General features: G+C 39.4%; 1 protein-coding gene across 2 annotated transcripts in view; it reads right to left on the minus strand.

Annotated features, from left to right (window-relative positions):
• LOC129775487 (uncharacterized) overlaps nucleotides 1-25428 on the minus strand; it is a 126878-nt gene that overhangs the window by 50637 nt on the left and 50813 nt on the right. The window contains exon 2 of one of the 2 annotated variants that reach the window (XM_055780284.1): nucleotides 18478-19016. In XM_055780284.1, the coding sequence (XP_055636259.1) occupies nucleotides 18478-18768 (291 nt within the window). In that variant the 5' untranslated portion in view covers nucleotides 18769-19016. Of the gene's footprint in view, nucleotides 1-18477; nucleotides 19017-25428 lie in introns of those variants that run through there. The other variant, XM_055780285.1, reaches the window with a different exon arrangement.

Here is a 25428-nt window from a genome sequence, read left to right on the forward strand (position 1 = left end):
ACTGGTAGCATTACAGACCAAAACATATCTGGAAATATACACTCTGTCCAACTTCTATAAAACCAGGTGATGATCTTACTGCTTTGTGTCATTGTGAACAAACAATGCTTCAGTTTATATTCTAGTGTGTAGGTATTGGTGTCTATCATACACTGCATGATTTTAATATATGTGTGTGCAAGCGCTGAGCGTAAACGAATGTTTTTGTATTTTTCAAGAGTCAAGTTTCTATAAGACCAGTTACATGTTCCGTTGTTTTAGTTGTTTTAATCAATAAATCTGAAAATGCCGAAGGGAAAAATGCTCACGGAGAGAGAAGAAAGACAAATCGATGCATTTCACCAAGAAAATGTTGGTATCAGAGGAATTGCTCGTCTGATAGGACGATCTCATCAAGTAGTGCTCAATTATTTGGTGAATCCTCAAAGATACAGTAAGAAGGAAAGAGCTCCACGTAAATCGAAGCTCTCTGACCGGAATAAGCGGGAGATAGCTAGAACTGCTTCGAATACCTCAAAGACGCTTATGCAAATGAAGTAATATTTCAATTTAAGGCGGCTCGCACACCGGAGCAATAAACAACTAGCAACTATCAACATGCAATAAGCAATATTATCACCAATGGATTTTTCCATTTGATTTTTGGTGATCTCGCACACCGACGCAATACGATATTGCTGTCGCCTTTACAGAGCAACACATATCGCTAGCAACACGACGTGTCGGTTGAAGAGCAACTTATCGCTCATAATTTGACAAGTTTCGTACGTTAAGTAGATTGTTTGCATAATGTCAGGCGTTATTATTGCTCTGGTATGCGAAGAACAACAAAATATGTTGCTTGTTGCATATTGCATATTGAAGCTTGCTAGTTGCTTGTTGCTCCGGTGTGCGAGCCGCCTAAGTGTTACTCGGGTAACAATTCGTCAAGTTTTGGTGAAAAATCCTCACATAAAGAGGACTTAAAAGGTTAAAACTTCTCATCTTCCACCATATCACATCGAAAGACGTCTGAGTTTTGCCAAACCTCACATGAACCGAAAGTGGGGCATGGTATGTTGTGACTAAAAAATATAGGAGGTTGTGTCTAAGATACGACCGCATTGTTGACGTAGAACTACGCTGTTATTCTATATAAGTCGCTTATTTATACCTTCGGATATTATTTTATAATGCTGTGAAATTTTAGAAACAACTGCTTAGTAGAATAATCTCTGAAATGGTTTTTTTTCATTTCAGAATTTGTTGACGATAATTGATTGATGATTCATTCTTGCCCTCGCAAAACAATACACTAGCTGATTGTAAGTCGCAATTTATTTCATGTCAATGCAATGAAAATTTACCTCGAACGCTTTTCTTTTTTTTTTGGCCTTTTTCGCAATTGACATAGACTCGGCTAGAGTCGATTATATACATGTTGCACCAGCACCATTATTCCACATCTCATAACTACATCAATATATCGTTGGCACCGCATGGAAACAACAACAATGACAACACTTGCAAGTATCAAATATCATGCTACATGTTGTTTAGTATTTCCTTAAAGGAATCGCACCTCTAGGCATCGTTCGTACAACGTAAACCAAGCGCCAAACAAGCGTTCGCCATAACATGCATACAGAGCCATACATTGGTGGCTTGAAACTACTAGGAATATAAAACACTTCTCATCATTTTGCGCTATTCTCAAAAAAAAAGCTTCTGTTAATATTACTGGCCTCGAAAAAAGTTGTATTTCTTTCTCATGCTCGAGAGAAGCGCAGCTATCACCCTTAGTGGAGGAAGTTTTGTTACTGGCAAGCGAAACCACATACAAAATTCCAGAACGACATTTACTTTCTCGGTGACTAAACAAGCGAAATAAACTCTTTTTGTTAATAACAACCTCGAAAACAGTAGTAATGCTTCATAGCGCTAATGCAATCCTAGCTGAAGGCAGTTTTGCAACTGGCACGCGAACCCAAATAACTTATAACATTCCAGTAAGACATTCAAGATGCTTGGTATTCCCCAAATATTTTTTTGACGCACAACCTTAACGCCTGCTTCGTCATAACGTCTGTTTAATACATTCACGCAATGTCAAAAGCACCATCGAAGCCCTTATGATGACGGAAAACAAACAACTGCTTTTACTGCTTTTTTTAACTGCTTGGAAAAAGACTGAATTGTGCTACACAGCTTGTACTCTGCTGTAACACCCATCGATGCGAATTCGCTGATGAGTTTGTCAAGAGCGACCGCCTTCACCACCAGCGGGGGAGCTTGATTTTGGTTGCTGCCTGGGCATTTACATTTTCGACCGACGCGCCGAAATCGCCTACTTCACTGTTGTGCGATGCGGTGTTACACTCGCGATGGCTCGGTTCAGTGCGAGCACTTTTCACTGCACCAACATCGCGTGCATCATTGGATGACGCTTGCCTCGAAATATTATTGCCCCTGTCAATGCGTTCGTTTTTTGCAGGGCTCGAGCCTGCCTTCCTCTTCTTCTTGCTCATCATACACTACGCGAAGCGTCCAATTTATGACGTGGAATGAAAAACACACGATACGAATAACGCGAAAAACGAACAGAAAAACCAAACGACGATATCCAAGTTGGATTACCACTGGTGGGGTCCAATCTTAGATCGGAGCGCACAGCGAAAGCAAAGTGAACTGGATTGCTCAACAGTCCGATGTCGAATGAAAGTTTGCCTCAGCGAGATCCACTGTTTATACTCTAGGCAAGTATTCCCCTTCATTCTTCTTCTTTTCCTTTGTTCATGGGGACTTTTTTTTTTTTTATTTAAATCGTTTATTTTTACAGGCTCAGTTACATAGGTTTAAAGGAGCCGAACTCCTTACTGTATTGTTACTAGTATATATACATTTTTCCTTAATTCTAATGTTAATAATATAGGAAACCGATTACTCGCGGTCAACTCGAGTTTAGAAGGGTGACATATTTTCTTCAGGAAAAGGAGGGGATATGAGGATATGTTGACATTGATCACACTCACACTCTCAATCACACTCTCAATCACACTCATCACACTCAATTCTTAAACCTATCTTATATCTAATATGTATTTACATTTCATCTTATTCTTAAGAAGGGATCCGATCTCTCACAAAGGAAAAGGAAAAGGAAAAACTAAGGGTATAAGGACAATCACACACGAAGATCGATAGCTTTAAGGAATACATATATTTGGGACATGTAATCAAGGTCTAACCGAGCCAACACGTCTCTCACCGGCACATTGGGCTGCCTTCCTCGGGCCCGAAGGGTGACTACTAAATTCGATCTGGCGACAAGATACAGCTCGCACGACCAAACAACGTGCTCGATGTCGTGGTAACCTTGGCCACAAACACAAAGATTGTTGTCGGCAAGATTAATACGAAAGAGTAGCGCATCTAACGAACAGTGATTGGACATGAGTCGGGAGAAGGTGCGAATAAAGTCCCGGCTCAAGTCCAGACTTTTGAACCATGGTTTGAGGCTAACCTTAGGGATAATCGAGTGGAGCCACCGGCCCAATTCATCTTCGTTCCATTTGCGTTGCCAGTTAACTATGGTATTTTTGCGGACTAAAGAATAAAATTCATTGAAGGCGATTTGACGCTGATAAATATCGCCTTCAATTGCACCTACCTTTGCTAATGAGTCAGCCCTCTCATTACCCAGAATTGAGCAATGTGAAGGGACCCAGACAAAGGTAATGACATAACAGCGTCTGGATAAAGCACTCAAAATTTCTCGTATTCTCTCAAGGAAGTACGGCGAGTGCTTTTCCGGCCTCACTGAACGGATAGCTTCGACAGAGCTAAGACTATCCGTTACAATGTAATAGTGTTCAACAGGTCGTGAGGCGACGCTGTCCAGCGCCCAGTGTATCGCTGCCAATTCAGCAATATACACTGAGCAAGGATTCTGAAGACTGTGTGAGGTGCTAAAAAATTCGTTGAACACTCCAAATCCTGTGGACTCATTCATAGAGGACCCATCAGTAAAGTACATATTATCACAATTGATATCCCCATACTTTGCATCGAAGATCGTTGGAACGATCCTCGATCGAAGATAATCTGATGTTCCATGGATATCCTGCTTCATGGACAGATCAAAATGCACAGAGGAATTGATGTAGTCAGGAAAACAAACACGGTTGGGAATATACGAAGAAGGATCAACCTGCATGGAGACGAATTCATGATATGAGCTCATGAATCCAGAATGAAAATTTAGCTCGATCAGCTGCTCAAAATTTCCGATCACCAATGGGTTCATAACCTTACACCGGATGAGGAACCGAAGAGATAATAAATTGAAGCGATCTTTTAGTGGGAGTAGGCCTGCCAAAACCTCGAGACTCATGGTATGCGTTGAGGGCATACATCCCAACGCGATACGGAGACAAAGATACTGAATTCGCTCGAGTTTAATGAGGTGTGTTTTGGCAGCTGATTGAAAACAGAAACTGCCATACTCCATCACTGAGAGAATAGTTGTTCGATACAACATTATAAGATCTTCGGGATGGGCTCCCCACCAGGTGCCGGTAATTGTACGGAGAAAGTTTATTCTTTGTTGACATTTTTTACTCAGATACCTAATATGGGCCCCCCAAGTACATTTAGAGTCGAACCAGACCCCAAGATACTTGAATGACATAGCATGAGTGATCGGTTTACCCAAAAGTTGAAGCTTTGGTTTTGCTGGTTTATGCTTCCTAGAAAAAACCACCATCTCTGTTTTCTCCGTGGAGAATTCGATCCCTAGCCCAATGGCCCAGGTTGAAAAATTGTTCAAAGTATCTTGTAAGGATTCTTGCAGGTCGGATTCGTTTGATCCTACGACAGACACCACTCCATCATCTGCAAGTTGTCTTAGGCTGCAATTTTGTGTAAGGCAATTGTCAATGTCGCTTACGTAGAAGTTGTACAAAAGGGGGCTTAAACATGAGCCCTGGGGGAGTCCCATGTAAGAGACCCGACTTACTGCCGAATCTCCGTGAGAAAAGTTCAAATGTTTCTCACAAAGCAAGTTATATAACATATTATTCAATAGAGGCGGCAGACCCCGAGATTGTAATTTGTCTGACAAAACCTCTATTGAAACAGAATCAAAGGCCCCCTTTATGTCCAAGAATACTGAAGCCATTTGTTTTTTTTCGGCGTAAGCCAGTTGAATTTCTGAAGAAAGCAACGCAAGACAATCATTCGTCCCCTTGCCCCTGCGGAACCCATATTGTGTATCTGAGAGTAGGCCATTCGTTTCAACCCATCGATCAAGGCGAAACAAGATAATTTTCTCCAACAATTTCCGTATACAAGACAGCATTGCTATTGGGCGGTACGAATTGAAGTCGGACGCGGGTTTTCCGGGTTTTTGAATAGCTATAACTCGTACTTGTCTCCAATCATCTGGAACAATATTATGCTCCAGAAACCGATTGAATAAATTCAACAAGCGATGTTTCGCCACATCAGGGAGATTTTTCAGCAAGTTGAACTTAATTCTATCCGATCCCGGAGCAGAATTGTTATATGAAAGGAGAGCAAGAGAGAATTCTACCATCGAAAACTCGGAATCAAGATCGCACCTATCTTGTGGTATATCTCGAATAATTCTTTGCACTGGAGCGGAATCGGGACAAACCTTTCGTGCAAAATTAAAAATCCATCGATGTGAATATTCCTCGCTTTCATTGGATGAAGAGCGATTTCTCATGTTTCGAGCCACTTTCCATAATTTTTTCATTGACGTTTCTCGTGACAAACCTCCCACGAAATTTCGCCAATAAGCACGTTTTTTCCCTTTGATCAAGTTTTTAAATTGATTTTCAAGGTCCAAATACTTCTGAAAATTTTCAGGGGTTCCACGTTTCCGAAAAGCTTTAAATGCATTCGATTTATCTCCATAAAGCTTGGAACACTGGCCATCCCACCATGGATTGGGAGGCCTTCGACGAATAGTGGAACCTGGGATGGGTTTCGTTTGAGCGCGAACCGCGCTGTCATAGATCAAACGAGAAATGAAGTTATACTCCTCCAATGGAGGCAAACCATCTCTGGAATTGATGGCTAGAGCAATCGCGTCCGCATATTTTTTCCAGTCAATGTGTCTTGTGAGGTCGTATGCCATGTTTATTGATTCAGAAGAATTCAACCCATTGGTGATAGAAATTTTGATTGGCAAGTGGTCACTACCGTTGGGATCCTGGATTACATTCCACTTGCAATCTAACGATAGTGAATTCGAGCAAAACGAGAGGTCAAGAGCACTTGGTTTAGCAGGAGGTTTAGGTACACGTGTTGTTTCCCCAGTGTTCAAAACGGTCATATTGAAGCTGTTACAAAGGTCATATATCAACGATGAACGATTGTCGTCGTACTGTTCCCCCCAGGCAGTTCCGTGAGAGTTGAAGTCTCCCAAGATTAATCGTGGCTCAGGAAGGAGTGAGCACATGTCAACAAGTTGCTTGCGGCTAACCGCAGCTCTCGGAGGCCAATACAAGCTGACTATACAGAGGTCTTTGCCTCTGATGTTTGCATGACAAGCAACAGCTTCGATCCCTCCAGTAGGTGGAAGGTCAATTCTAAAAAATGAGTGACACTTATTGATCCCCAATAGTACCCCTCCGTATCTGTCATCACGGTCCAAGCGTATTATATTAAAATCGTGGAAAGAGAGATCATTTTGAGAAGAGAGCCAGGTTTCGGATAGAGCAAAAACATCACAATTGAGTTTATGAATTAGAAATTTGAATGTATCCAATTTAGGGATAAGACTACGACAATTCCACTGTAAAACAGTGATATCTCCGACCTCTCTATTTAAATTAGACATCAAGAGAGATAATCATTGCAAGGAGGGGCCATGTTTGCATCAATTGCTGCAAAATTGTCTTTAGTACTGGAAGCATTGCGGTGACAATGGTTCTGATGGAGTCGGAAACATTAAAACACGTGAAGATTTGATCCACAAGGTCAGACAACTTTATAAATCCCGATTGGGAAGTTGAACTTGACGGAAAAACAGGGACAGTTGGGGTTTTTGATGTCCCCTCGAGTGCTGGGTCGTTCGAAGGTGAACTATTACCACGGAGGCCAGGAGGGAACTGATTTTGCTTATCCGCTGCACTCGATTTTTTGGGCAAGCTAACAGGGGGTATCACCGGAGGGACTTGTCCTTGAACTTTGGGAGTGGTCACATTTTTGCGCCGGGGATTCCCTTGAGAAATAAACGGCGTGCCCCCGTTAGCTGTATCCGCTTCCATTTCGTCAACTGGCAAAGTAGCGAAGACATTGTGTGTATTGATTGGTTGTTGTTCTTGAGCCAGTGGAGAAGCGCCCTTCAAAATTTCTGCGAAAGTGCGTTTAGAGCGTTCCCTCAAAGAGCGCTTCTGTTTCTCCCAGCGAGCCTTGTATGTTTCACAAGCTGAGAGCACGTGTGGGGATCCCCCGCAATATGGACACTTATGCTCAGTCGCACTGCAGGATTTCCCCTCATGTTGTTCTCCGCAAGTGGCACATCGTTCTTTATTGGCACAATAAGCAGCCGTGTGACCAACTGACTTGCACTTTAGACAAGTCATTGGCTTTGGAATAAAAAGTCGCACGGCTAACCTCAATTTATCTACCATCACGTAGTCAGGGAGAGCTGAACCAGCGAAGGTGACTCGAAACGAGTTGGACGGCGTAAATTTCTTTTCTTCTCCTTCATGGGAGACTGTTCCGAGCTGGCGGCAACCCAAGATCTTAACAGTCGTCGAGGGCAGTTTTTTAAAACGGCCGGTACCTTCACTCGTAATGTATTCGCACGTCAAGCCCGTTTCGGTTATCACACCCTCAATTTCGACTATGTGAGAGGGTATGTAGACCCGATACTCAATTGTAAAATGCTGATCGACAACAATCTTGTTTGCGTCTTTTCGATCATTCACGACAACTCGCAATTTGTTTGGTCTAACCTTCGAAATTTCCGAAACGGAGGTATACCTTGCCAGATCTTTCGCGATCTGCATGACTCTCAACGCCTTTCCATTTGGCTTAGGCCTGAAGAAAACAACCCAGGGACCAGTTCCGGGCGCATCTTCTGGATAGACCTTTACACGGGGAGTGGGAATAACAGGGGGGGAAGGCGAGGACGGGGATTGAGAGTGGGAAGGCGAAGGTTGAGAAGGAGCGGGAAGAACAGAGGGAGAAGACGAGGTTGAAGGTAGAGTGGGATCGTTAAGGGCAGATGGGAGATTTGCTAGTTTTTTGGAGGGAGGCTTGGTAGGGTTAGCTGACTCGTCCCCAGAAGAAGTATCTTCCGTATTTGGAACACGTTTGAGTGACTTTTTTTTATCTGTTAGGAGGGAACTAGAGTCAGAGACCTCCATATCCGAAGGTCCCCCACTCTCTGCCATTTTAAATTTTCACTTATATTCTAAGTATTTTTTTAAACAATATTTCACAATAAAATAATTCACAAAAACAAAAACAAAAAAAACTTATAATTATTAAATATTTTCTCTCAGTATATTCAATCTTATTCACCTATGAACGCACTCCAGTGCAGATGAACGGGAGCGTGCTGAAAGCTCGTTGGTGGTGGGAATGTGCCTACGACACCACTACACACAGTCGTCGGTGAAAGCTTACCCGCACTGTCACTGTTGGCACGATGACTCGGCGAAATCTCCAATGTCGGCGAAGCAGCGACAAAACAAAAACCAATGCTTGGCTTTCCGAGGATGAAAGCCTTTATCCACTTGCAGGCAGGGCACTTCACTCACTATCCAGATAGTGAAATGAACTCTTCAGCGGCAAAAAAACAACAATCACGCGGTAACCGATAACGGAACTTGGACGCGACTTTCCTTCGTCTGGTTACTTCGGGCAATCGGCGAAGAATGCATGGGGACTTTGAATCCTACAATTTCCCCTCCGTTGGTCGTCGATAAGTTGCTCGTTATTGACAGGTCTGTTCGGGAAAACACACAAATGGACAGAACAAATGTATGGGAAAATGGAAACGCCTCAAGTTTTCATGAATTTTAACCATTTACAAACCAGGGAATTCTAATGTATAGCATATTAAACAAATCTTACGGAATTTCCGATTCGTTTAGTATGTGAATCGCCAAAATCCGTTCGCGGCAAAAAAAGTTATTAACGTTAACTTTATTTCATAAAAACGTGACTTGTTTTCTGATTTGGCACCCTTAATGAAAGACGCAGTTCTACGTCAAAAGTTTCCAAAAGAATACATTTTGCTATATACCATAACGAAGAGTTCTTCAGTGTATAGGTTATCCTCACTGACTTGTTTTAACAAGTTCAATTTGGAAGGTCCTGATGGTTTCAACGGGTATTGGTGTGATTTACGGAAGAAAGAAGAGTATTTTCCAACCAGAAATTTTGGTGGAGGCTCGTGCATGATTTGGGCGGGATTCTGCGCAACCGGAAACTCAAAATAGCTTTCACATCATTCAAGGATTACATACATGTTCTGGAATCCTCTCCCCTACCGTTTTTACGTGGATATCGCCACAAAAAATGCTCATTCCAGCAAAACAATGCTACTATTCATACCAGCAAAGAAACTAAGCAATGGATTAAGAACCAAAAACTTATTTTTTTGGACTGTCCGGCTCGCTCTCCAGACTTGAATCCTGTTGAAAATCTTAGGGGGATCCTTGTACGCAGAATCTATACTCTGGGAATACGGTACACCACGATTGAAGAGCTCAAGCTCGTAGTTTCGGAAACATGGAAAAATATCGAGAAATCCGTTCAACAGAGTGTGATAAATAGTATTCCAACACGAATTTTCCAGGTTATTAGCCGAAATGGCAAGGTTATTGACATGTAAATCAGCCGATCGTTTGAATTTTGCATTGATATTACTTATGAATTTTGAAATGGTCTTATAGAAACATGACAGCTGAAATTATCATATTTAAGCACAATAAATAAACAAACAACTCTTTTGAACTAAATTGAGCATTCTAAGCATTCAACAATGTATGAATGTATCTTGTTTAAATTTTAACAGTTTGTGTTGCAACGAAATAGAATCAGGGTGGTCTTATAGAAGTTGGACAGAGTGTATATTCAAATACGTTGATCCATTCTCGAGTTAAATCGTGACACACGGACACCAAATCGTTTTTTATATAGATGTTGATCGTAGAAAGCGTAAAACCTGGATGAACATATTTTGATTGATTCATTTTTTCTATTATAGAGAGTTTTAATCTACCTCTAGCCCCTAGCTTTGAAAAAGACCAATCAATCAATGGAGGTGCTGGTATTGAACCCGCGATAGTTCACTTGGTAAGCGGACGCGCTGTCCTCTTCACTGACTGCACTGACGACTGATTCTCAATTGAATATGTATACAGTGCCTTTTCTTTCTGCATAACATGCTCCTTCTGACCTATTGACTAATTGAATTGATTATGTATGGAGCAATTCCACATGAACTCGTCCTAAAAATACCGGTTTTAAAAACATGTATTTTTGATTCGAATGAAAGTTTGTATTACGTTTGGGTTGGAGGAAATATGAGTTTGTCACAGCAATTGGGAATTTTTTGACTCAAGTGTAACTTTTCAATAGGGCGTATCGATATTAGTAAGAGAAATCTTTGTTAATTCATATACATTCATAATTCAAAAACTATGAGTCGTACCGAAATAGTGTCTTACAAAGAGTTATAGAATATTGAAGTTTAAACGTTACAAAAATATACACTGAGAAAAAAATAGTACTCTTTTAAAATAAAAAAAACTTGAATTTGCCATATCTAAAATATGTTTTTTTTTTGTTTTACCCATATAAAATAAGAGTAAATTAACAATCAATTTCAGCAACAAATTATGAATCCTGATGGGATTTGAAACAAAAAAGCTCATTATCAATCTCCTTCTAAACGCTGCCGTTCCCGAGATGTAAAAAAAATAATTTTAATTGATTGTCTTTTTTATAGTAAATAGACCCTTTGTTTGTCGTGTTATACCGTCATGTTCATGAAATTGATCTACAACATGAAGGAATTTTATTGCAGTTCATTGTGGTATACTGTTATTTACTCTATAAGGAAGATTGTTCGATTGATGAGCGATGTTTGGATCTAAGTAATTGTATATACATATTAGAGTGCCAATGGATGTATGGGAAAAAAGTGACCCTCGAATTTTCAAAGCGAACTCGATTAAAAATGTTGATTCCCACGAAAAACTATCCTATGAAAAATATCAGCTCAATCGGACCTCATTTACTAGTGTCGCACAGCGGTCAAAGTTTGAGTTTTTTTAAATCAAGTTCGCTGCGAAAACTCCAGATGGCCATTTTCATTGGCACTCTAATACATATACAGAGGTACCTGATTCCTGACTTCAGGTACAATCTAGACATAACGTAAACAAGTTAATTGTTTTTGTACCCATAAACGTCCGGTTTAATCAACGAGGTTTATTTGTGTTGTTGGGATTTCAATTCTACATTGAAAACTGTTCGTGTTTTGATTGTGCAACATGAATAATATGTTAAAAGTTTGTATTAAGATAAAGAAAGATTTTTTAATATCGCTACGTTTTGTGTTAACCCACAAGTCTTCAAATGTTTTTCAACGTGACTTCTAAAAATATATTTTTACCATAATGATGTATTTGGAAATGTTGTTGGATAACACGACAAAAATGTTAAAAGGGCCTATTTACCATAAAATAAAACAATAAATTAGAAATACATTTTTTAATATCTGGAGAATGGCTGCATTTAGAAGAAGATTAATAATCGCCTTTTTTGTTTTACATCACATCAGGATTCAAAATTTGTGGGTAAAAATGATTGTTAACATACAAAAATTCGAAGTTCGTGAATTCATAAAAATTCGATGTTTCCCAAAAATCGTCAAAAGTTGTTTTACCATCTCGGACTTATTTTAAAAAATTTCTACATGACTTCTACATTATGATTTTTCTTTAAATACATATTTTAGATATTGCAAATTAAAATTGTTTTGTAAATAAAAAAAGATTCATTTTTTTAGTGTATGTTTTTTTCAAGTTTAAATATTAATACTCTATAACTATTTATAAGACACTATTCGGTACGATTCATAGTTTTTCAGATATAAATTATCAAAGATTTCTTTTACCAAAATCGATACGCCCTATTTAGAAGTTACACTTGAGCCAAAAAATCTCAAATGCTGTGGAAAACTCATATTTCATCCAACCCAAACGGAATACAAACTTTCATTCGAATCAAAAACCAAACATAAATTTTAGGGTGTTTCGAAAAATCATCTTTTTTTCCGTTTTTCCAAAAATATTTTTTTTCAAAAATTCATATCTTTTGGACTTCGATATTGGTTTTCGAAGTCTATAATTATATAATGTACAAATGTATGTACTTGTTATGTATGTAATTTCGATTTGAAATGAAATAAAAAGATAAAATGCATATTGAATAATAAGCCATGTTACATATTTTATCAACTTGGCACCGATCCGATTGACTTTGTATGAATTTGTATTATAATAATTGCTTTTCGCTTTGCGGCCAAGTTTCGTGAAACGGATCTAGGCCGTAAAGCGAGGTATGGGTGTAAAGTTGCAATTGACTATTTGAGAATATATTCTATACAAATGTGAGTTAATACCGAGCAACCGTATGGTTCAATAGTATCATCGTATACACTGACATATGAATGTCGGATCGATTCGGAATTCAAATTGAACGTCAGACTGCACAGCCGTCCATTATCCGTCTTCTTTTAATATCACAAACTGACCCGACAGAGCTATTTGAATTTCTGTCACACACACGCGTAGTCGATTAGCTAAATGACCTGCCTTAACGAAATCTAATTTGCGCTCGGCGCAACGTAGCGTGTTCCATGATTAGTGAATGGATCGAAAGATTGCAAAATGGTTACCTGCAGCCAGGAGAAAACTTATTTCGTATAGATGTAGATCTTAATTAGTTGTCCTGTCAGTCAATTCTCGTGTATTTGTGTTTTTGTAGCTCATTTTTTGCAGAATTACTCAACCTCGGTCACGTATTTAACTCGGCTGCCGTCCGCTCAAACGCTGGCTGCCGTAACAGCACACACCTTCGCATACCTACTGCACATAACGATGATGACATACGCGATTGCATAAAAGTGCCTTCCAATGCATACACACAGCAGATGCTGGTGAACAATGCCGGCGCGAAGGCTTTTTCTCTCCTGACATGGATTTGAATGGTTTTGACGTCGTCGCTGCCGTCACACTCTGGTCGAACCTTTCAAACAATAGCCCAGAGGATTGCATCAGGCTTCGAGATATGGATTAATTACTCATAATTCTTTAGGGCTGGACCGGCGCTAGTCGCGGGCGTTCGTCGATCTGTACCGACACGAACCCATTGTTCGGCGCTTCCCTTCGTGCGTCCAATCAAATGGCCCCTCTGGTTGGATGGTTGGAGGTGGTCCCACCATAGCGAACATGAATTCAACATGATCACGAACCGCTTCAATCTCGCCCACGGACACCAGAATGTGGACTGACTCGTCCTATCGGTTTGGTAATAACAATAGATTAGCGTGGCATTTGCTTTATTTGTCGAAAGTGGGCGGTCTCTGCTGTGATCAAGATTGAATATCTTGTCGAGAGAGAGAATCTAAACGGGTAAGTTTCACTTACATGTGTTTGTATAGAATCATTAAATCAATGTGTGTTTTTACTGCAATAAAATACAATATTGCTTCGCGAAATTCAATCACCTTGTTATAAATTTAAACGCCACTATAATCCAAATCCCGGTGAGCTTGGCCTTGACTTATGCGCGGTGCTGCTAATAAACGCGAAATAGCCATTAGCTTCAAAACCACACCTAGGTGCGCCAGCCAGCGCCGATTTGTGATCTGTAATTCATGGGCGTAATCCAAACATTCAAATAAACAGCGGCTACTTATCCGCCGAAATGAATCTGGGCTCAGTGATTCGATGAGTAAGCCACAAATCCGTTTCCGAAGGCGATACATGTCATTAGCATTTGTGTTGCGCTCAAAAGGCATAGCTGGTTTTATTAATGGCCAATTTTAACGGGGATCCATTCGAAAGAAAAAAATCCTTTCCTATGCTACCCAAAGTGCAAGATCAGATAAGTGAGAATATCACATATAGGGTACTAACTAAACTACATGAGACTGGTCGAATAACAACACACTTGCAATAGAGCGGATTAAATACTTCCCGTCCAAACACAACAGCGACTCTTGTCCATGGTCAGCACTCCCTCGAGCGAAGGCAAAGATCATATAATGCCGCGGGCGAACCTCGGGCAGTCTCTTGCAATTTCCGTTGAGACAGCAAGAAAAAAAACTCTGAACTTTTGGTTCGTGTATTGGTAGCTGTCGAAAATCTCTAGGTCATCGACACAAAGCAGCTATAAAGTTCGTTTGTCGTGTAAACCGACAAATTTCTAATTTCACCAAAATGTTGTCTCCGACCGCGGATAAGTCGTGGAATTTCTTTGCTCGTTGAGAATTGTTGGCGATCGTATTTTCTTCGATTCAAGTCGGAAGTGATCGAACGATCGGAAAAAAGCACATAAACACAACTTATGATTATTATTCAAAAAAAAAAAATGAATGTTTTTTTGTCCTACAGTTAGCTGGTTATTACGTGGGTTGATTGAAAAATATTTGTTAGTAATAATCACCGACAGAAAGAAAAGATATCTTGTTCTTAATGACGCTATAAACAAACTGAATGACAGATCGCGCTCAAAATTGACATTATGACCACTGATAGTATACCAACTTGAACAAAATAAAAAATTTAAAATTTACAGGGGAAAGATTTGAAAGTACAAATTCCCGGAATATATTTTACAGGATGTAGAATTTTATTATAGTAATGTAACGATATAAACCAGCTTAGGATGGTTTATATCGTTACATTTGTATAATAAAATACCCTTGAACAGAAAAAAAAATTAATATTGAATCTTCGGTAGTCGAGATTGATAGAATGCACACATTGTAGGCGCATTTTACCAAAATCTTGTAAAATAATAACTATAACGAGTTAATAAATCTGACTAGATAGAATAATAAATTTTGAGTGATGTTATATCTAGCACAATCCGCTATCAGTGCTCTAAGCTGATCAAACCGTTCCACTCATGCAATGTAACGGTTGTTGCAACCAAACGGTACACCTCGTTAATCTGAAACAACTGGTTTTGTCAGTCGTATTCCTGATGTCAGGAAAAGTCCTGTCCATGGTACCTGTGTTACAGATGCGCCGTCGATTGCAGATCATCGATGTTCGGAGTCCAATGTGTGTCGCCAGGAATGCACTCGTTCTTCTATATGCGGTTGACTTTTTTGTCGTTATTTTTTTATTTAAATCGTTTATTTTTACAAGCTCAGTTACATAGGTTTAAAGGAGCCGAACTCCTTACTGTATTGTTACTAGTATATATACATTTTTCCTTAATTCTAATGTTAATAATATAGGAAACCGATTACTCGCGGTCAACTCGAGTTTAGAAGGGTGACATATTTTCTTCAGGAAAAGGAGGGGATATGAGGATATGTTGACAATGATCACACTCACACTCTCAATCACACTCTCAATCACACTCATCACACTCAATTCTTAAACCTATCTTATATCTAATATGTATTTACATTTCATCTTATTCTTAAGAAGGGATCCGATCTCTCACAAAGGAAAAGGAAAAACTAAGGGTATAAGGACAATCACACACGAAGATCGATAGCTTTAAGGAATACATATATTTGGGACATGTAATCAAGGTCTAACCGAGCCAACACATCTCTCACCGGCACATTGGGCTGCCTTCCTCGGGCCCGAAGGGTGACTACTAAATTCGATCTGGCGACAAGATACAGCTCGCACGACCAAACAACGTGCTCGATGTCGTGGTAACCTTGGCCACAAACACAAAGATTGTTGTCGGCAAGATTAATACGAAAGAGTAGCGCATCTAACGAACAGTGATTGGACATGAGTCGGGAGAAGGTGCGAATAAAGTCCCGACTCAAGTCCAGACTTTTGAACCATGGTTTGAGGCTAACCTTAGGGATAATCGAGTGGAGCCACCGGTCCAATTCATCTTCGTTCCATTTGCGTTGCCAGTTAACTATGGTATTTTTGCGGACTAAAGAATAAAATTCATTGAAGGCGATTTGACGCTGATAAATATCGCCTTCAATTGCACCTACCTTTGCTAATGAGTCAGCCCTCTCATTACCCAGAATTGAGCAATGTGAAGGGACCCAGACAAAGGTAATGACATAACAGCGTCTGGATAAAGCACTCAAAATTTGTCGTATTCTCTTAAGGAAGTACGGCGAGTGCTTTTCCGGCCTCACTGAACGGATAGCTTCGACAGAGCTAAGACTATCCGTTACAATGTAATAGTGTTCAACAGGTCGTGAGGCGACGCTGTCCAGCGCCCAGTGTATCGCTGCCAATTCAGCAATATACACTGAGCAAGGATTCTGAAGACTGTGTGAGGTGCTAAAAAATTCGTTGAACACTCCAAATCCTGTGGACTCATTCATAGAGGACCCATCAGTAAAGTACATATTATCACAATTGATATCCCCATACTTTGCATCGAAGATCGTTGGAACGATCCTCGATCGAAGATAATCTGATGTTCCATGGATATCCTGCTCATGGACAGATCAAAATGCACAGAGGAATTGATGTAGTCAGGAAAACAAACACGGTTGGGAATATACGAAGAAGGATCAACCTGCATGGAGACGAATTCATGATATGAGCTCATGAATCCAGAATGAAAATTTAGCTCGATCAGCTGCTCAAAATTTCCGATCACCAATGGGTTCATAACCTTACACCGGATGAGGAACCGAAGAGATAATAAATTGAAGCGATCTTTTAGTGGGAGTAGGCCTGCCAAAACCTCGAGACTCATGGTATGCGTTTAGTTTTTTTTTTTTTTTTTTTTTTTTGTCGTTAGATGCTAAGGTTGTGTTATTTCTATGGTCGCACTCAGTCACGATCGATTATATCACATGTGTCCTTAACACTCCTATACTCGCGCATTGGTCTGTCAGACCGAGAAATCAATAATTGTTTTTTTTCTCAGAAAATATTGGGTTGGGGGAAAAAAAAGTCATATATCGTATCGATTGTCCACGAACTGGGTATAGACCATAAAACGGTTTGGAACCATTTGCAGAAGATTGGATTCCAAAAAAAAAGCTGGATGTATGGGTGCCACACGAGTTGACGCAAAAAAAAACTTTTAGACCGAATTAACGCCTGCGATGCACTGCTGAAACGGAACGAACCCGACCCATTTTTAAAGAAGAGGGGGGGGGGTGGTGTGATAATGAAGTTCCCTTCTAAATGGAAACAAGTTTGCGAACAAAACGGCGCATATTTGACTTAAATTGGATAATTTTAAGTATGTTAAATAAAGCGTCAAATTTCGATCAGAAATACGATATTTCTTTTTCCCCAACCCTATATCAACACTGCGACTTTTCGATTCTCTCTAGCTACGTTATTCGTCGTTCGTCATCGTTTAGCGTATCGCATGTGTTGGTACAATGGGAACGTTTCCCCTTTTTTGACACTATCAGTCTGACACACCAACGCGTGTATAGGAGTAACTTTTTTGGACAAGTGTCTTTTTTCATATTCTAGAATATTGTTGAACGAAATGTATAAATTAATGTTAGTGGCGTGGAATATTTATCGCATATAATGCATAAGATGATTACCGGACTTTTCTTATTTGATTTCAGTCCCTTCTGTAACTGGATTGAACGGATCCATATATTAACTATTCGTTGTTAGATTCATACGTTCAAAAGCAAAATATAAATGTTTGACGTTCGTATAGTTATTCGCTAAATATAATGGTCATACATATACATACTTATGAGAGAATTTCACTTGTGGAATAATTGTAAACAGTAAACTATAAACTAATCGGTGGCTTATGCTAATTTTTAACAGTTACAGTTTCGGGGATATTTTTTTTATAATGGACAATATCGACAAGAAAACAAGAAAAAGAAAAAGAAGTTCCTAGAAATCCTTTTATATGATCTTTTCATGCCCCATCTAAAAAAGGCATAATTTTCTTAGTGTACCAAGAATTCAGAGACAAAGAATATTATAAATATGCAAACTTTATATTCCAGAACTTTTATCATCTGGTAATTATCTAGAAGGTCGTTTTGCTCCTTGTTTGCTTGCTCATATTGGCTCTAGCATATATATTATACAAATGATATACATGTATTGGGGAGTAGAACATTTTCTGTTATTTTTCAGCTTATTTAATGTAATAAATTGGGATGCCATAACATGTGCTAAAAATTAACTTTGGGTGTACCGTTTGGCCATCCCTGCTATAGACTCTTCGTTAACTCTAATATCAACGATTCAACATCACTCATCTGAAACGATTTCTTACCTTTTGTTCGGCCTGAGTGTAGAATGTGCTTTTCCTATTATCGTTGGCACTGCTCAGACTGGAACTGGAGCTTTTCCACTTCATGACGCTCCGATCTTCGCTACCGGCGACGTTGGTAATCTCATTCAGCGGTTCCTTGCTTGGAACATCAACGTCCAGACAGCCTGACTTCAACGATGCTAGGTCTGAGTCTTCACTACTGTTATTGTTATGGATCCTATTGATGCAGCTAATAAGAGGCTGCTGATGCACGCTCGACACACCAAACATAATTGTTCGTTGTTGTTCCATATAGGAATATTTGAACGTAACAGCATTTCAGCGTTTCGTTCGACCTCACATACCCCGTGTATCCATATCACACCGATTTATTCTTCTTTTTGCAGCTACTGAGTAGGGTGTTGCATAATCCCATTCAGGGGAAAAAAGCCAGAAATCACACATCACCAAATGCATGCAAATTCCACACATAACAATGATTTGGGCTACTTTGCCCGACGATGGTATATCACTCGATGGTTCCTCTCGCTGAAGCAAACCTAGGAAACAGAAGAAAAAGAGGTGAATAGATACATAAATTAGTACTCTTTCCTTTTGAAATATGTAGCGAAACAAAAACTTCGATTTCTTCCGGTGTGCCCCTGCATTTTGTACCTTTTCATTTTACTAATCATGCGCTAAGAAATGCGAACTCGATTATTTCGTAACGAAAATATCTTCTCCTAATCAGATTACAATCACACCTTTACCATATAAATAAACCCTTGTTTTGTTCCCCACGAAAAGGGAACATCTCCCTTCTCCCTCCCCCTAAATCATTCACACATAGTCGGTATCTTCCGTTCACATTCCGGTCGTTATGGTCGCGACTCGTCGCGACTACCAGTGAAAGACCTAAAATGCAAAATAACAAGCAAGTGAACAACACCCTTGTGTTGCTTTCATTTTTTCGGGTATCCATGCTGCGCCATCTTTCACTTCGGTAGTTCTGTGGCCAATTATTGTTATTCAATGTTTGCCTTTCGCCCATTAGCCTTCCCTGGGTACGCTATGAAAACATTTGGATAAAAACCCATTACGTCCCTAATGATCACCCGTTGGCCATTGTTTTGGCAACCCTGGCCGAAGGATTTGGACCTTCCAGCGTGACGCGAATTTGAACTATTGTTGAACTTTCACTTGAGTGTATATACTCAAGAGTGGCTGACGTACTAACGCAAAGTAAATATGTTTAGGAAGATAAAAAGAACGGCAGTGAATCGTAATCAAAATTATTAACGAACAAGTCTTCAACATCTTATTCAGCTCGATGCTTCTGCCCTTTACCCAAAACACTATGCACATTTTTGTTCTTCATATCTTACGTTTTGAAAAGGTCACACAAAGTGTGAATAAGTAAATAAGCCGGAATCCATCTTCATCCAAGCGGAAAATAATTAATTTCGCAAATGCCACCATCGATGCTTCCTTCTTGAGAATTACGCAAAGGAGCTCTGAAACGCATCAAAATCGATAAAATGTTAGGTCTCGTGAAGCAAACGCGAGCCCCGTTCTCCGCTGCTGGTGACTTGCAGAATGAAACCCATACCTGGGCTATTTCTGGCAATCAAAGTACAACACAACACGCAAATGCCAGGCATCATTTTTCACCACCGCTATTTAAATCCGCCACTCGTCGTGATCTTGCGACGCTTGTGGTAACATTTTGTCTAACCTTGAGTCAGCCTCATTGTGCACTTTAGATTGGAGCCTAAACGCGCGCTTTTCCGAGCTGTTCGAGTCGTCGAAAAGTTCGCCAGCCCCGTTCTGTGCTATATTTTTGCTGTGGTGTCGGGGAGAACAGACAGCTCAGATGCTTTGTTGAAAGCAAAACACGAGCATACCTCTGTACATTCCGCTTTTATGTATGTTTCTATAGATGATGACGGAAAAAAAATTCATGCATTATTTACGTGTCTTACGACGGTGGCGTTCCGTTCAAATAATCTACACAGGTATATTTTACCCTGCAGACACAACTATCGAACCAACAGCTAGTGGCAACTTATGACAACTTATATGTGCCAACACACAATGGGATGGTTAGTTTGTTAATTAGGTCCGTTTGTTAGGCACTACATATCGGGGGACAGGTTAGGTCTTTCGGTTGCATCATTTGTTGATCTTTCATCAACCGATGTGGGATATTCTGTCGATTTTGGGCGAAGAACATGGATTCAGATCGGAATTTATATTCATTTTCAACTGATTCCAAAACATGATGCATTATTTTTCATACAACTTCTTTACGATTCCTACAGTTAAGCCTCTACAACCCAACCGCGCCTTTAGACGGGCTTCACGGATTTTTTTTTAATTGCATTAAGGCCGTTTTATATTATCCAGCACGTAGCGTAAATGGCACGTACCGACACCGGCAGACAAATACATGATTAATTCATATCATCAGGCATTTTTCTGAAACGTGCTGTGTATGTCCGGCGCCGTTCCGCTATATATACGCATACACATTTGAAACACACGCAATAATATTTGTCTTACATGAAAAGTGCTGTGCCGGTTACGCTACGTGCCTGATAATATAATATTACCTTTATTTTCAATGTTCACCCACACTAGCACGTGTTCAAAATTCATCCATCTATCATACAAACACAAGAGGAAAAAATATTTCGATTTCGGTCGCGCATTCCAAACGAAAAACAAACACACTTTTCGAACATTTCATTGATGGAAAAATTGTTTGGTAAGTTTATTTTGAGTAGTCTTTTACGTTCCACATCAAGTTTTGTTTTAGTGGTAACAAAAAATTGCAGTTTTTCGGTAAAAACTATAACCATAACGATGTTGGGCAGTTGAGCGAAAAAAATCCGACTCCTGCTGAAGTGTAACCTACTGAAAATTCGGATACAGCTGTTTTGCAGAAATTGAGTCTATTTTCGTGTTTTTTTATAGGTTTGTTTTCCAGCACGGTATGCGGACATGACGAAGTAGATCCTGAAGAAGACTTTGGGGTGAATACTACAAAGACCAGGAAATTGAAGAACAAAAAAATAAGATACCACTAAAAAGCTGATATTGGAGAACAGTCAAATGTGTAGGACCCGGAAAGTTCACTGGATCCGCTGACAAAACTAATTCGAAGTCTACTGAATTTAAAAACATAAAAAAAATAGATTGGAATTTTCATTTAAATATTCATTTACCGAACTTTCGGACTGAGGTTACGAAATCCTATCAAGCCCAGATATTTTGCAAAACTCCCGGCCGCCCACGTATGGTCACCACAAAGAAACCATCCACTTCGAAGCGAGCGTATGTTCCGCAAATAAAAAATTAGGGTTTTAGAGGGTTAATAAAGAAATATAGCGAGTCCGAAAAGCTGCTTTCCAGTTTTTGGTCATCGAACAAATTATAATTTTCACAATTTTCAAGAATTTTCGCAAATAATTTTCATAAAGAAGCTTTTCAATATCAATTATAAAATGGTTGAAGGGTTGTGTCCCATTCACCCGAAACACATTTACCCGAAAGTAACACTTACCCGAACGACATTCATCCGAATGTAACAAATACCAGCATGCAACATATACCCGAATGGACATTTACCCGAATGCAAGAGGTACCCGAATGTAACAAATACCCGAATGAGACATTTACCCGAATGCAACATTTACCCGAATGAGAAGGAAATATTCCGACAAATCAGATTATGCTATACAGATGAAACACAAATTCACAAATTTCTGCATTACTCGAGAAATAATTAAGTAAATGAAACGAAATTTGGAATGTGGAGGTTTTAGGGTGCAATAAATGTTTCTATGGTGGTTAGACGCTTCACCCCTTCTCTAAGAGGGGCTGCCATACAAATGAAACACAAATTTCTGCATTACTCGACAATTAATCAAGTAAACGAAACCAAATTACGTATACGGAGGTTTTAGGGTGCAATAAATGTTCCTATGGTGGTTAGACACTACACTCCCCTCTCTAAGGGGGTCTCCCATACAAATGAAACACAAATTTTTGCATAACTCGAAAACTAATCAAGCAAATGGAGCCAGATTTGACATGTGAGGATGGCATACAAATGAAAGATAAATTTCTGCATGACTCGGAAACTAATCAAGAAAATTCCAAATTTGTCATGCGATGCTTTTAGAGGACACAAAACGTTTCTATGACAAATAGACACTCCTCCCATCTCTCTGAGGGAGCCGATCTGGCGTGGAGGTAACATCCATACTTCTCACGTTCAAGATCACGAGTTCAATTCTCACTCCCGACATTCTTCCAAAATGGAAGGTAAAAGTGACGAACCAGCCAGAAGCGTTGAAAGTCACTATAATACAGAAAAAAAAAAAAAAATCTCTCTGAGGGGGGAGGGGGCTACCATACAAATTAGGCACACATTTCCGCATAATTCAAGAACTAATCAAGCAAACGAAACTAAATTTGGCATGTAGAGATTTTATGGGGAAAAAATTTCTAAGGTGGTTGGACATTCCTCCCTCTTATCTAAGGGGGTCTCCTATACAAATGAAACATACATTTCTGCATAACTCGAAAACCTATCAAGCAAATGGAGTCAAATTTGGCATGTGAAGATTCTAGGGGGCACGAAACCTTTCTGTGGTGAATAGACACTCCTCCTCCCTCTCTAAGGGGAGAAGAGGGGAGGGGTCTGTCTTCATTCTATCATATTTTCTGTATCAAACATTAACTCCATGTAAAGGAGCAACAGTTGCAAGTGGTTGAACAATCTTGAACGAGAATTGTGCCTGAAAATAATCTGATATTATAATGATGAGTTTTGGTAGAAGGACTAGGATTCTTTTTAGTAAAAGGTAAATGCAACGGGGTCGATTAGAAGATCAATCAATGAACAGTTCTGCGATTGAACTCATGAACTTGCGCTTAGTAAAGTAAAACCAAAAACCAAATTTTGGGCGGGATGAAGTTTGCCGGGTTAGCTGGTACGTTATAAAACTGCATTCTTTCACTTTTTATTATTTTGAAAATGATTTTATCCACCCCACGAAAAGTACGAACTTTTTGGATGAAAATGAACGTACAAGACAAATATGATCTTTATATAACACTCATCAGATATGAATATACAAATACAAATCCTAATAATAAAATTTGCGAATTATTCGAATATATCTGCCTATCGGGTAAGTCTCGCATTCGGCTAATTGTTACATTCGGTTAACTGTCTTTCGGGTGAGTGGGTTTCGGTAAATATGACACAATCGGTTGAAAAGTGAAGTTAATTGTTAAACAGTAGCTACTGAATTCTAAAGCCGATGTAGAGAGAAACATGTTTTCTGTAAAACCAAATATCAAAACGGTTCCATTGAATAGAACAATTTATCAAAATTTGTATATTGCAAAAGTTAGATAAGGATAAGAAAGTTAATTTTGGAAATACGAATATTTTTTTTTATCCAAAATATATATTTTTATTAAGGCTCATATGGCGTCAGCCTAACGGGGCCGGGAGTTCAATATTTTGACAATGTTTGCTTACAACTATGTTAGTAATATGTAACCGATTACTCGCGGTTGACTCGAGGTTAGTATTACAAGTGTTCTCATAATTGGTATGTCGCAGTCGCAGTCGCAGAAATACGAATATGTTGATCAAGAATTTAATTATTGAACACATTCGGCCCTCATTAAAGGTATAGAACTTAAAGAACTCTTTTCTGAAGGGCACTATTTTGGTAGCTGTAACTTGTTTTGTATTTAGTTTGATTATTCATTTCATCATTAACACGTTGATCCCCGGATTGTCCTTGCTGCGCTGTCGGTTCCCGTATTTATCGTATAAAAAAATATTCAGAAATCCGACTAGAAAGAATTCACATATCGTATAACATTCGAAAACAAACCATGTTCATCTTCATTTCCTTATTTAGTAACTCTAAGTCCCAGTGATTAACGTTTTTCTGACAGGAAGCTCAATGTCAGTCTCTAGGGTCCGACACGGGACTCAACGTATTAATAGTCTAACGCCTGATGTCCAATTGTGTACTGTGTACTTTTTTTCTTTTGAATTCTCGTGCCATTGTCTCAACACCTGTGCATCGTGGAACAACAACTGTTTTGTGCGCTTTACTGACTGGAGGAATCATTGGTCCGTTTTTAACCTTCCTATACTCGCGCATACGGTCTGATAGACCGAGAGTAAATGAGGTGGCTGAATTAAATGACTATTAAAACTGAATGAAGTTAAAGAAAAAATATTTTTTGGAGTTCTTTCATTCGATTATATCTTTTTCTTTAAATAAATACCAATAACGCGTAAAAATACACAATAGCAATATCACAGAGACACACACAGTCTGTGAGTATATGAGCTACGATTTTTCGCGCAAGTACAGGATGGTTCAACGAGCTAAAAACTATTCAACTAATTTTGTGTGTATGCAGACATTCCATGCCAAACCGATATAGTCGTTCTCAAGATTTCCTAAAAAATTGGTAGTTTTTTTTTATCCCATTTATTTATTTAAGGCTCATTAGTATTTTAGCTGTAACAGAGCCGAATTTTAATCGTGTACATGTCACATGGTTATCATATCTATAATTAGCACATTACACAGTTGCCATTCGCCAGTATTCCTTCTATACCATTACATATGGTACATTCACACAGTAGCCATTTAGGCGTAAGAGTATTGTATCTGTTCTTCCATTATCCAGTTAGACCACCGGAGAGCGGAGACAGTTGATTGATCATTGTTGAGTTATTTATAGAATAGCAGCCCGATGTGTCTTGCAGAGCAGAGCAGTTGTATGGATGAATCGATCTTATTTCGACCGTGGATCGATCTCCATCGCTGATGATTGTTGCATGGACGTAGCTATTCTGTAACAACACAAAGATGGTTAATGAGGGCCCTTAGTTTTGAACTCACGATCGATCGCTTACTAAGCGAA

The sequence above is a fragment of the Toxorhynchites rutilus genome, chromosome 3, assembly GCF_029784135.1.
Source record: "Toxorhynchites rutilus septentrionalis strain SRP chromosome 3, ASM2978413v1, whole genome shotgun sequence".
In the NCBI taxonomy this organism is placed as follows: Eukaryota; Metazoa; Arthropoda; class Insecta; order Diptera; family Culicidae; genus Toxorhynchites; species Toxorhynchites rutilus.